This window comes from Tachysurus vachellii, chromosome 24 (assembly GCF_030014155.1).
Source record: "Tachysurus vachellii isolate PV-2020 chromosome 24, HZAU_Pvac_v1, whole genome shotgun sequence".
NCBI lineage: Eukaryota > Metazoa > Chordata > Actinopteri > Siluriformes > Bagridae > Tachysurus > Tachysurus vachellii.
The window spans coordinates 3,981,125-3,993,972 of NC_083483.1; the positions used below are offsets into that span (position 1 = coordinate 3,981,125).

General features: G+C 38.1%; 1 protein-coding gene across 2 annotated transcripts in view; it reads left to right on the forward strand.

Annotated features, from left to right (window-relative positions):
• The first annotated feature begins 523 nt into the window (after positions 1-523).
• Positions 524-12,848, forward strand: part of gpc5a (glypican 5a) — a 72,824-nt gene continuing 60,499 nt past the window's right edge. The window contains exons 1-3 of one of the 2 annotated variants that reach the window (XM_060860753.1): positions 524-576; positions 1,516-1,722; positions 4,050-4,211. In XM_060860753.1, the coding sequence (XP_060716736.1) occupies positions 1,572-1,722; positions 4,050-4,211 (313 nt within the window). In that variant the 5' untranslated portion in view covers positions 524-576; positions 1,516-1,571. Of the gene's footprint in view, positions 652-1,515; positions 1,723-4,049; positions 4,212-12,848 lie in introns of both variants that reach the window. The other variant, XM_060860754.1, reaches the window with a different exon arrangement.

The following is a 12,848-nucleotide window of genomic DNA, read 5'->3' on the forward strand; positions in this document are numbered from 1 at the left end:
TGTCCCTTTCTTCCTCTTTCCATCTTTACCTTTCTGTCTCCTTCTTCCTCTACTGGGCCGTTTCTTTCTCTTCTGTACTTTCTCCTCTGACCACTAGGGGCCGCGGTGGTCTTTAGGAAGTTGAACAGCTGGACTAAGAGATTTGTCGTTGGTTTTAATGACCCTTGATTTAAGAAGCAGCAGCTGATTAAGGCTCGTTACAGCCCTGAGGATTATAGAGAGAGGCTGAGTGAACTTTTATAATCTATTTACTTTTTTATACAGGATCAGTGGCCGATTTCAGAAAAGAGCAATGTTCAAAGCTCTCTGTGTGTGTGTGTGTGTTTGTTTTGGAGGCCCTGAACTACACTGTAGTGTGTGTGTGTGTGTGTGTGTGTGTGTGTTGGAGGCCCTGAACTACACTGTAGTGTGTGTGTGTGAATGAAATGATGTCACTGTGAGAAGGTGTGGAGGAGCTGGAGGAGGCGGATACAATTCCTGGACACCGCCCATGTTGCTTTGACAGCTCCAGTAAAGCTGTGTCTGTGTGAGTTGGTTGTTTCTGCACTTTGTGAGACTTAATGCACATCAGCTGAGGTATAGTCCTGATTTTCTGTCCTTTAGTAGTAAAACTACTGTTATTTTACTAAACATTCCTGAGACTCCAGCAAGGTTTGCTGATATTTAAACTTCTAAAATTTGATTGAATTTTTGATGTTTTTTTTTGTATTAAAGTAGGATTAAAGCATGTGATTTCCAAGCTCTTAAAGCAGCTTTTGATATGGTTTCAAGTTTGTTTGTTTTTTAAAATGAGTTATTCATGAAAATTTCATTGTGAGCTTTATGATGTTAGAAATTAAGGAAGTGATTTTGGAGTAAAAATTATTATTATTTTTTTTTCAGTTTTAAATAAAGTTTAAATGATCAAGTTGTAAAACAGCTTCTATTATTTCAAAGTGTTTGAAAATGGTTCATTTGCAGTTCAGATGTATTTCCTGAGCTCTAAAGTGGGCACTAGAGATTTAGGAGTTGAAATAAAGCATTTTTGAGGTGTACTTAAACAAAAAGATTTAATGACTTCTTAGAAGATTTTGAAGGCTCTCTTGGATGTTAGTTTGAAATATCAAAACATTTGCTATTTAAGGTTTACTATAATTTCTGATGTCTAGTGAATCATTTGCTGGTTCAATGAGTCATTTTAATATTTAGATGTTTAGTGAATTTACTGAGGTTTAATACGATTCATTTAGGATGATGGTGTTTTTGTGATATGTTTGATTTAGGTTTTAGTCAATTATGAAGATTTATAGAATAATTTTTTTTTTTGCGATTTAATGAATCACCTTCAAGAATATATTTAAATGTATTATTTAAATGTTTATTAAAGGATTCATGAGTCGTGTTTTTAAAGATTTATTGAATAATTTAATGTGCTGCTTCTGAAAATGGTCTAAAGCTAAATGAACAGTGACGTAGTGAAAGTTTCACTGGAGTTATCCTGAGCCTTAATGTGGTTTTTCCTCTGATCCTGTGCAGTATTTGGAAGATCACCTGTGAGTGGATCACACCTGGAGTCTCTCTGAACAGTTAAAATGGCGAGCTGGTGGTGGTTAGTGTGTTTGTGTCATGTTGCTCTCTCTGACAGAACACAACAAAACTCCATGAACTGTGATAGAGTACGCAAACTTTTGCAGCTACAGCAGATCGACACAACAACTGGTGTGCTGAACAAACCTCGAACAGGTACAGTGGGGACTGCATTATATTCTACACACACCTGGGATAGGAAAAGGACAAAATTATAATAAACACACCTAGGGCAGGTACAGCGGGACAACATTATAATCCACACACATACATGGGACAGTGTTACAACACACATTAAACTATAGTGTCTACCCAATAAGACACTCTGGATGAATATTGCACAATTAGAATTTAAGCTATCAGCTTATGTCATAACACACAGTAATGGCCAACCTATCAGCAGCTCGGCTTCTTTCAGTAAGTGTACCGATAATTAGAACCCCGTAATTTTGTTATTTATTGATTTGTGTTTTCTGCTTTTTCCACTTTGAGGTGTCTCTTGTTGCAAGTTACATTTAGAGCCTATTTGTGAGAGTATGAAGATTTAATCAGTAAATTCCTTTACCTTTGGGAAGTTTAGGCGTTGGTTGTTTTCCCATCTGACTCGTTTTATCCTTCCATCTCTCCAGGATTAGATAAGCAGTGCTTCATGTCTGTGTTTGGCACCATTTAGTTTCCATCTGACAGCAAGCACGACACGTACGCAGTCGTGTTACGAGTGACTATTTCAAAATGAGTGTAGGCCTTTTGCGATTCACTGATTTGGTGGTACATTCAATTGGAGAATGGCTAGCTATCTTACTAACCAGTGACAATGATTTTGAACCATTGTTTTTGGGGTGTGTTACAGAATTGATTAGAGAAAAATAAATAGTGTTTGCACTGTTGATCTACTTTGGTTAAGGTGTTGGACTCCTAATCTGAAGGTTTTAAGTTTAAATCCCAGTTCAACCAAGCTGCCACTCTGGGCCCTCAAGCAAGGCCCTTAAACCTTAACTGCTCAGTTGTGTAAATGAGAAATATAAGGCACTCTGAATGAAGGCATCTGCCAAATGCCATAAATGTATGCACCAACTGGAATGCGGTATGGGGGACTTGGGTGTTGATATGATCATGGGTTTGGTTACTTGTCATAGCTGCAATGAAAAGACAAATTGCCCAAAGGGACACCGGTGTGTGAAATCTGTCTACTGGGGCAGTATACTAAAGTACAATTTTTATTCTTCAAGGTTAACAGGGTAGGATCATGGCTGGGGTTAGATCTCTGTTTTACAGACATTCATATCAAATATCACCATGAATTTTAGATGTTCTCAAGATGCAGATTGAATATCAGATGGATTACAAAAGATGATTTCACAACAAGTGTGTTCTCTGTATCCCTGAACATGTTTGCATTTTTCCCACTGAGTATCGTGGCGTGTCGGGTCTTGTAAGCACAGTGTCGAAGTGGCGCTTTGTAAAATAAATCCGCCTGAATCTGAAACATTTGGGTGGAGGTTCAACAGGAGAGAAAACCTTGCCCGAGGCCCAACATTTCATATTATCTGGATGAGTAGGAGACAAGGAGGAGATGATTATCAAGAAAATGATTTAATTTGAAAACCAGAAAGTGACGCTATGTGATCATCTACAAAAACGTGACCCATTCATATTTCATATTTAGCAATAGAAAACCTCTTTAGAAAAGGTAAACGATTGACTGGTGCAAAATTTTTTTGTTGTTGTTTCAAGTACACACGTGTGCCAGTTCGTGTTTAAACCCGCAGCTGACCTGCATGCAGAGAAGTGTGTGCCGGTATCAAGTGTACTGTATGAGTGTGTTGTGTATGAAGTTGTTGCTATCTTTGATGGTATCGTTCAAAGAGATCTGCAGGAACAAGATGTTCTCCTGATTGTATGCTTTTATGCTGTACAGAAAAGAGCTCTTCATATGTTCTTTTGGTTCTTTCTGAAAGGAAAGCTTGTTGTATGGGTCAGCATAGATCCCCTTTTAATGGTGGCATACTATCTGCTTAATAATGGTTATCTGTTGGTCCTTTTTAAGTGATGGACAATGTTCTTGGGGCTAACTTGAGATCTACAAATCATAGACTGAATTTGCACTCTGCAGCTTAGGATACTAGACTTGATTCTTTGGCTTAGGGATAAAGATCCAAATCATACTACAGAATCTGGACCTGTTTAGGACTCCAGAAGTACTATGGATTCATTCAGACTGTATAGCTAGGACATGATCTTAAAACATCATGTACACACTTCTCTTGAACCCAGTAGTCGTGCGTTCAGATTTGCTAAAGATGTGTATTGCATTATGTACCTTCTTAAGAGCAAACAACACATATGTACACACAAGCCTGATTAGATCTTGATTCACACTCAAGACCAGTAAACTTAACTATAGAGAGAAAACTATATTAGGGAAAACATCATTAAAGTAAGAGCTGGTCAGTGTTTTTCTTATAAATTTCTTGTTCTGACAGGATCGGATCTTCAGGTGTGTCTGAGCAACAGTGTGACCTGCTGTACAAGGATGGTGGAGGAGCGGTACCAGACAGCAGTGCATCAGGACATGCAGAATCTTTTGCAGACCTTCAGCTTCAACCTGAAGCTTCTCATCACACAAAATATTGCCATCGTTCAAGGTGAGTGAGATAAGACCATCTAAGAACCCTTTCTATCAGGCTTGACTCAAGCTAGGTCTCAACTTGCTTCTTGGATGGATTGATTTTAATTGGACTGACATTAGAAGAGGGCGGACCAAACTGTGGTTGGCTTAATCAGGTCTGAAAGGGTTTCTTGTAGCTCATGAATCATCTTATTGAGGACTTGTTGAGGACTTTTCAAGTGGAATGTTCTAGATATTGGTCGTACTGTTTTACCTGAAGGTTTCTCTATCTTTTCTTGTGTGTTATTGTGTGACGTTAGTCCCTGGTGATGTGTGTATTACAGGGCCCATTGGTGGTAATTTAAGACATTTAAGTTGCATTCTGGGAGGCTAATGGCTCATGATGAGATGTTTCTGTGACTGTAAACACCCACACATTTGTTGTGCATTCCTTTTAACCTCAAATCAAATGTCCTCTTAACAACAACAATACGAACCTGTAATTTACCACCCAAAGGCCATTCTGTCTCCCTCTATCTGTTTCTTTCTCTGTCTCTGTTACTTTGTCTTTCTCCTTATCTCTACCAGTCTCACTCTTAAAATCAGCAGATTTGTCTTAATTTTTTTATCTATCTTTTTTGGTGTATCTGTGTGCACGGTTCTCTACATATTTCTTTTATGTACGTCTCCGTTCAGCTTTTTATATTTTCTCTATAGCTGTCTTTTGCTGTGTCTTACCGCCTATACTTCTATATCTGTTTCTCTATACCTGGGCGTGTGGTAACCTAGTGGTTAAGTAGGGTATTGGGCTGCCAATCGGAAGGTTGTGAGTCCGAACCCAGGCCCACGAAGCTGTCACTGTTGGGCCCCTGAGCAAGGCCCTTAACCCTCAATTGCAAATTTGTATAAAAAAATGAGATAATGTAAGTCGCTCTGCCACATGCTGGAAAAGTAAATGTATAACTGTGTTTCTCTTTTTACATCTCTAATGCACTATACTCTTTTATTTCTGTATCTGTCTCAACATGTGGTTTTTGTTATGTGGTTTTGCACCGTTAGTTGATTTTAACTTCAGTTGGCACTCAGTTATGGTTTATTGTTTAGCCCTAAGCTCATGAGGACAAATAAAGCATGTTTGATTACCTATTAGACAAACATGCTCACAAGTTCATCCGGGACTTGTGCGTCCAACATGACTCTCACACTTGCACTTTCTCTAAGGGGCTTTAGTAAACATCTGTGCAGCTTTGCTATATAGATAAGCTAAGGAGAGTTATTGCATCAGGTGCTAGTAAGTTGGCAACTAGTGATTTAGTTAGATAAATTAGCTATATGAACTCTGAGGTATCTTAATTAGCTAATTAATTTTAACCAGGAAATGGCTGATGCAGAGTACAAGGTGAAGGTATAGTGTTTCCAGAAGATTAAATATGAATAACCTTCTTTCAGTTTTCACAATGTGATGTGAAAATTAGTATAAGTTGATGCTAACAGTAGATACTGTACTGAGTAATTTTCTGATTCACCTGAGGTAAATGTTGGAGTTCCTGACAATTGCTTTGTTTTCACATACAAAGTTGTTTTTTCATACAAAGTTGTTACATTGCTGAATAAAATACCAACTATGTGCTAGCTAGCCATATCAACTCTGATTTATTAGCGAGCTTAGCTAGTACCCGCTTTTTCATGTTAGCTAGAAACACATTAACCACTCAAATGTCACTTTGTGTTGCTTCTAATTCACAGATTGGACTCAAATCCAAACAACTGCTAACTATGAGACAAGCATTACACATTCAGTTCAGTTGTAGTGACTAGTTGTCCATGTTTCCACAAAGATTTTATGGTATTCTGTTTTGGTATCCAGAAGGACATTTGATTTGGAACACAGTCAGTCAGATACAAAAGGCTTTTAGCAGCCGAAACACAGCAGGTGAGACACAATAATCAGTTTGGTTTCCATGGAGGACTGACAGAATGCAAAAGAAAAGGTGACAGTATACATAAACAGAGTGGGTTAGCAGTGTCCTTTTACTTTCACAGTAGTGTATTTTATTGCTGAGGCATTTACAAGGTGCTCTGTAATGAAATGCTGAAAGAAGTTTGATTATTAATGCTAGCTAATTCTAAGCCTATCCCTTGGCTTCTGCACACTATAGCCATAAAATCACAATTTCTAAATAAATCTGTTCATACTTTACTGGTGATACCTAATGCAAAAATTTTAAAATAATTAGCTAAATCAAATTGTCTTTTTACACCTGGTCACTTCATGCGTTTTCTGTAATCGGATAGCTATCCGATCGTAAAAAGACCAGGTCTAAATGCCATGCTTACATTCAGAATTACCTAATGCTAATTGCTTCTCTGTGGCTTTGTTTGGTGCCATTCACATTTATATAGCCTTAAAATTTGATTTGGTTCGATCCTTATTGTTTGCAGGACTTGTGAACTTTTCAAAAAGATAATTGGCTAATGTTTAAAAGCAGCCCTTTGGTGTGTTTGTCACCACCGGCATTCAGGTAGCATCAGGATCTGTGCATTTATACATTATAGGCGCACACACACACACACATATATACTACCCTGAACGAACTTTTGCAAAGTATCTTTGGCTACGTTTCCTTTCAGATTTAATTTGACTCAATTTATTCCTTTCTTGGTATTTTCCAAGAATGATTCTCAATGATTCACAATTTACATTATGCTCAGTGTCTCTGAGGATTCCTTTTTTTTTTAAAAAAAAAAAAAACATCAATATTTATGATGTTGCCAACCCATCAGTGCTATTGTTGCTAGTTTAGCAAAATTAATATCACTAGTGTTATATGCTGTGAATGTTTACTGTCTGTGAATAACTTAAATAATTTAAATCTAAACTTTGTTTTTTGGCAGTTTCAGGTTTTGTTTGTCATTATAACATCTAGATATTTATAGTTTTTTATAATGGAAGCTTTTTTTTTTAAAGCAGAGTTTGCAGTCAATGCTACAATGGGACTTTAGCCACACTAAAAGTCATTTTTCCAACATTCATACATTCATTCATTCATTTTCTACCGCTTATCCGAACTACCTCGGGTCACGGGGAGCCTGTGCCTATCTCAGGCGTCATCGGGCATCAAGGCAGGATACACCCTGGACGGAGTGCCAACCCATTGCAGGGCACACACACACACTCATTCACTCACGCAATCACACACTACGGACAATTTTTCAGAGATGCCAATCAACCTACCATGCATGTCTTTGGACCGGGGGAGGAAACCGGAGTACCCGGAGGAAACCCCCGAGGCACGGGGAGAACATGCAAACTCCACACACACAAGGTGGAGGCGGGAATCGAACCCCCAACCCTGGAGGTGTGAGGCGAACGTGCTAACCACTAAGGCACCGTGCCCCCCTTTTCCCAACATATCTTTGATAAATATTAAAGCTTGTGTCTGTTTTCAGACACTTTCTGAATTAAATACCGGCTATGTGCTAACAAGCTGCACCATCTCCCACTCAAAAGTAAAAAATGTTTCATGTAATAGAAACATCATTGTATGGAAAATTTTCCAATTACTAAATTTTAACCCAAAGTTTAAACAGCATCAACGAGATGTTGTTTTGTATACTTATTAATAATTGTCTAACCATACAATACTAACTCTACTCATCACATAATGCTAATATTGCTAATCCTGTTCTTCACAAGCAGGAAAAGGGACAATGCTCCATTTCTATCAGGATGTTTATATTGTCCATTTCTATAGTCTGTGGACACAACGTTAAGTAGTGCACTGACAGGCCTAATGACAATCCTCTTGGATGTTGATAAATAGCACATTACATGCATGACTTATACAATAATGTGCCACCCTGCTTGCTGTCCCTTTGCTTTTGATTAAGTCTTACTGTCTGCATCTGGCTTTATTTATGCATGTGTCTCATTGTCTCACATTTTAGACTAATTACTTTTTTTGTGGCAGGATATGGAAAAGCCAGCAGGTCTTTTTATATGTGTGTGGGAGAGAGAAAGAAAAAGAGAGAGCAATGTCCCATGTTCCTAAGAGAATTTCTTACAGATGGGAATTTCCCACAGAAGTGAATCTGTATTTAAAGCCTATGTGATTCACAAGGCTAATGAAGCTAACCAGTATGGCTTCCAGTTTAGCACTGTGCAAACTGCATGTTCATGTCGTCAAAAACACTCTCTCATCAGATGGTTTTGTGGACTACTTCACTCTCAAACAGGCTTATGTGGTTTCTCAGACTGTATGGCACACTATAAAAATGGACTAAAGAATGCTGCATAGCTAAAAAAACAGCTCATCCCAAAGCCAAATCCCTTTCTGGAGTCTGGACCTGAACTGTATAGCCATATCTCTGAACTATATACTGAGCTATACACTTTACTATATTCAGTAAATATGTGTACATATTAGGACTCTGGAACCAACTGGGAGTTTAGGGCTATAGACTCTACTGATTTGTACTCCAACTCTAGAATCAGTGCAGTTAAATTTGACTATGTAAGTCTTAGGAGTCTGGGCTCAGCTCAGGCTCTAGATATAGTAAAGCAGAACCTGACTTGAACACTTGCTTGAGATTTTGAATTTGAATCAGATACTAAAGCTAGAAATTCTAGACTTCACTTTGACTTTAACAGTTTGAGACAATTTGGTATATCTCAGATTCTAGAGCTTATGATGCTATACTATGTACTTGACAGGCTCTAAAGCCAAGCAACTCTGCACTTGAGAGGGACTGTAGACCTAAATGCTCAGTGTTGATTACAGAGCTTTTAACTATTGTATTCAACACATAATCTAGCACTAGGGATTATAGACTCTAGAGCTAGGAACTACATAGTCAACACACTCTAGATCAGCATCTCGGACTACCAAGTATAGACCCAAATCTAGGAACTATGTTACTGACAGAAACTAGACCTAGGAACTATGTATTTGAAACAAATTGTTAATGTAGGAACAATGTATGAAAAACAATGACGAAAACTAGACATGGACTCTAGAACTAGGAACTACATTCTTGACAGAAAATTTAGAGCTTGGTTTCAGGAACTAAATTCTCCACAGACTGTAGAGCCACAAAATATTTACTTGACAAATAAGCTATAACTAGGAACTATGTAGTAGTTCTACAGATTCTAGATGGAGGACCATGTACTCAACATTGACCCTGGAGAAATGTTCTTAGCATAGCATCTAGAACGACCAAGTACTGTATGTACTCGACATGGACTCTAGAGCTAGGAAGTATATTCTTGACCAAGAATCTAGAGCTAAAGACTACGTAGGAACTGTGTGCTTACTCTGAATGGATCTAGAGCTCAGAACTATAAAATACTCTATAATTGGAAAAAACAGACAGTTATAGAGAAAATGTGTAAAAATATGTTTAAAAAGTCTTGTTTACTATGAGCCTGGAGTTCAGGTGAATGTTCATTGTGTGTGGTAGGAGATTTTGCTGACATATTTAATTTCTCGTGGTACTAATACACCATAGTGTGCACTGTAGTCTCATCCTCATCTTTTTGCAAGAGTTCCGACATTGACTTGCTCAGTCTCTCACACACACACGAAAACACAGTTGGTAACCTCGGTCAGGAGCTGCACTTCTCCTCACGCAAAATAACAGGGTTCAAAAACAGAGCATTCTTTCACCATGAGAACTGGAAAGAGACAAAAAGAGAGATGGATGTCAGAAAGAAATACTGAGAGAGAAGGATTTGTCTTTCAGGCTTAAGGTTCTCTCTCTCTCTCTCTCTCTCTCTCACATGCACTTTATCGTGCTCTTGCTTTCTTTCTCTGTGTATGTGTGAGATTATAATGCCTGTCTGTAACACCAGACTGACTCCTAAATCCACCCACACAATCTCCCACTAGCAACAAACTTTACAGAAAACAGCTTTTTTCCCCCTGTATTTTCAGGCACACAAACGTACACTAAATCCAGTAATTAAGAATGTATTTCTGAAGTGTGAGCTGTACAAAAGGATGCACTGTGGTGTCACCGTTGATCACTGCAGCACTGATGAGCATAGCAAGTAAAATTAGCAGAATAAACTGAATTAGTGTGGCTGTGCTCACAATCAGACATACACTCATTCTTCTTTGACTAGTAAGTGTGAACCCCCCATTTTTTTAATGACAGCTCCTGATTGGTCTATGCAGCTGTGAATTCCCACACATTCATTCTAACCATCAATTAACTATTCAATTAAAAAATGTACAATTGTTGTAAAGCTCACCACAACACATCCTCCTTCACCTGTTGTGGGGGGGAAAAAGATCCTGCTTTCATTCAGATTTTGATGAGGATGACCTGCTGACAAACATAATGAATACTACACTTCATTTGTTTGATCACTGTGTGTGTTCGAGAGACATAAAATGAGATCTTGTATCGTTATGAAAAGAGTGGTGCTAATGACTCGATTCCTTATTGTTCCTCCTTCACTAGCCCAGTCAGAGCGGCTGTGTTTCATTAACATCGCCTGTGTTGGAACAGAGCGCGCTCGGTGTAATTGAATTGGGCAATTGGGACATTAAGTGATTAACTCTTAACGGATTTTCTCTCTCTCTCAGTGGAGTGGCTCCTCTGTCTCCTAATTAACTTGCACTCATTAACTAACTGGATCATGGAGCTGAGAAAATGGAGAATCACAAGACTAGAGAACAACTGATGTCTAATCCTGTTGGATGATTTCTTCGTTTAGTGCAAACAGGTCTTAAAAAGGGTCCTTGGGGTAGTTCCCATTTCTTGGCTTCATCAAAAGTTTCTACTTGGAACACTTCCTTCTAGGGTTCTGTGTAGGTAGAACATGCATAGCCTCCACCAGAGTTTGAGATTTAAACTTTTGAACCCATTTCTATAAACATGTTTTTACTGCAGGAACTTGGAGAATTTGGCCTTTTCTATATTTTCTGTATTCAGATTGTACAGATTGGGACTCTGGAATCAAATGGGAATTTAGGGCTTTGGACTCTCCTGACTTAGACTCCATATCCAGAATCAGTGCACTTGAATTTAACTATGACACTAAAGCTAGAAACTCTAAGTGTCACTCTGACTTTACCAGCTTGGGACAATTTGGCATGTCTCAGTATCTAGAGCTTATGGTGCTACACTATTTACACAGGCTCTAAAGTAGGAAACTATACACTTGACAGGGACTGTAGCTCTAGATGCTCAATGCTGATAATAGAGCTTGGAATTATTGAATTTAACACATAATCTAGCACTAAGGATTATAGTACTCTAGAGCTAGGAACTATATAGTCAACACACTCTAGATCAGGATTTAGGATTACCAAGTATGGACTCAGCTAGGAAATATGTAACTGGCAGGGAAACTAGAGCTAGGAACTATGTAATTGAAACAAATTGTAGATGTAGGAACAATGTCTTCAATGCATAGCTGCCAAATATGTACTCAATATGGACTCTAGAGCTAGGAACTAAAATCTTGACAGAAAATTAAGAGCTTGGATCATGAGCTATGTCTGGATCTAGAATTTTCCAAGAACCCTGGAATATTTTGAAGAACTGCACAACATTTTCAGAAAACCTGAGAACTAAGGTAACAACTTTGAGTACATGGTGAACCTCAACACCAATGGTAGAAGCCCAGCTACAAAGCATGTTTCCTTGAGCCAAAGAAAAATTTGCATTTGGGAATGATTTGAATATTTTCAGAAGCCCATCCACCTGTCCGGAAATCTGGGAACTTTTGTTGGAATCTAGAAACTCTTTCATTAATACATCCTCAAAAATATTTTTGAGGTAGTATATTTAAGGAAACATACTTCCTAGATGCATTATTTTGCATGGCACTTGTTATACTAATCATTGCTGTTTGGTGGAACACAAATTAGACCAACCCTTTAAGCTGCTATTTTTTTATGTTAATTGACTTGGTGTTACTTTCCATTGCCCTTTCAATAACCTTCAGCAGGAACAGGAAGGAGCTATGATCAGCTCAGAAGGTAATGAAACTGTGAATCATGAAATGGCCAGTACAATGGACAAGCGGGCTACAAGAGTCAAACTTTTCTACACTGTAAACAAGTGTATTAACAAAGAATAATTTTACCACACAAAGCCTTTGTGGCGTAGTTCCCTTGTGTCCTTTCAATTGTTTTTTTTACTTGGTTTTTATCTCTTTATTTCTCCTGCTTTTTGAACACATGTGAAGTGGAAACTGGCTAAACCACAAGAATCATATGACTGATTTACATCACTCTGTTGAACACACACCCAACATCAAACACCACAGTTTCCACACACTGATGGTGACCTGTACTGCAAACAAAGTGATTTTGAGATGAAATTTCAAAACCTTTTCAGGGATTAAAAAAAAACGATTGTGGAAAGGAAAAAGAAACAAAAATGGGCTGTGCTGTGTCAGCGGCGAAAATTATTGACGGAATTGGGGATTGTATAACAAAAGGAAAGAATGAAAGAAATGTAGGATTAAAGAAAGAATAATGAACAAGAATTAAATAAATGGTAAAGAAATTGGGAGAAAATGAAAGGAAGGTCAAATGGGAAAAACATAATCTGTGTTTGCTGAATTTTATCTGTGATACTGGAAATAGTCGAGATGTTTTGAAAGATGAAACTAAATATCTCTGTGAGTCATAGCATCAACAAGACAAACACACAC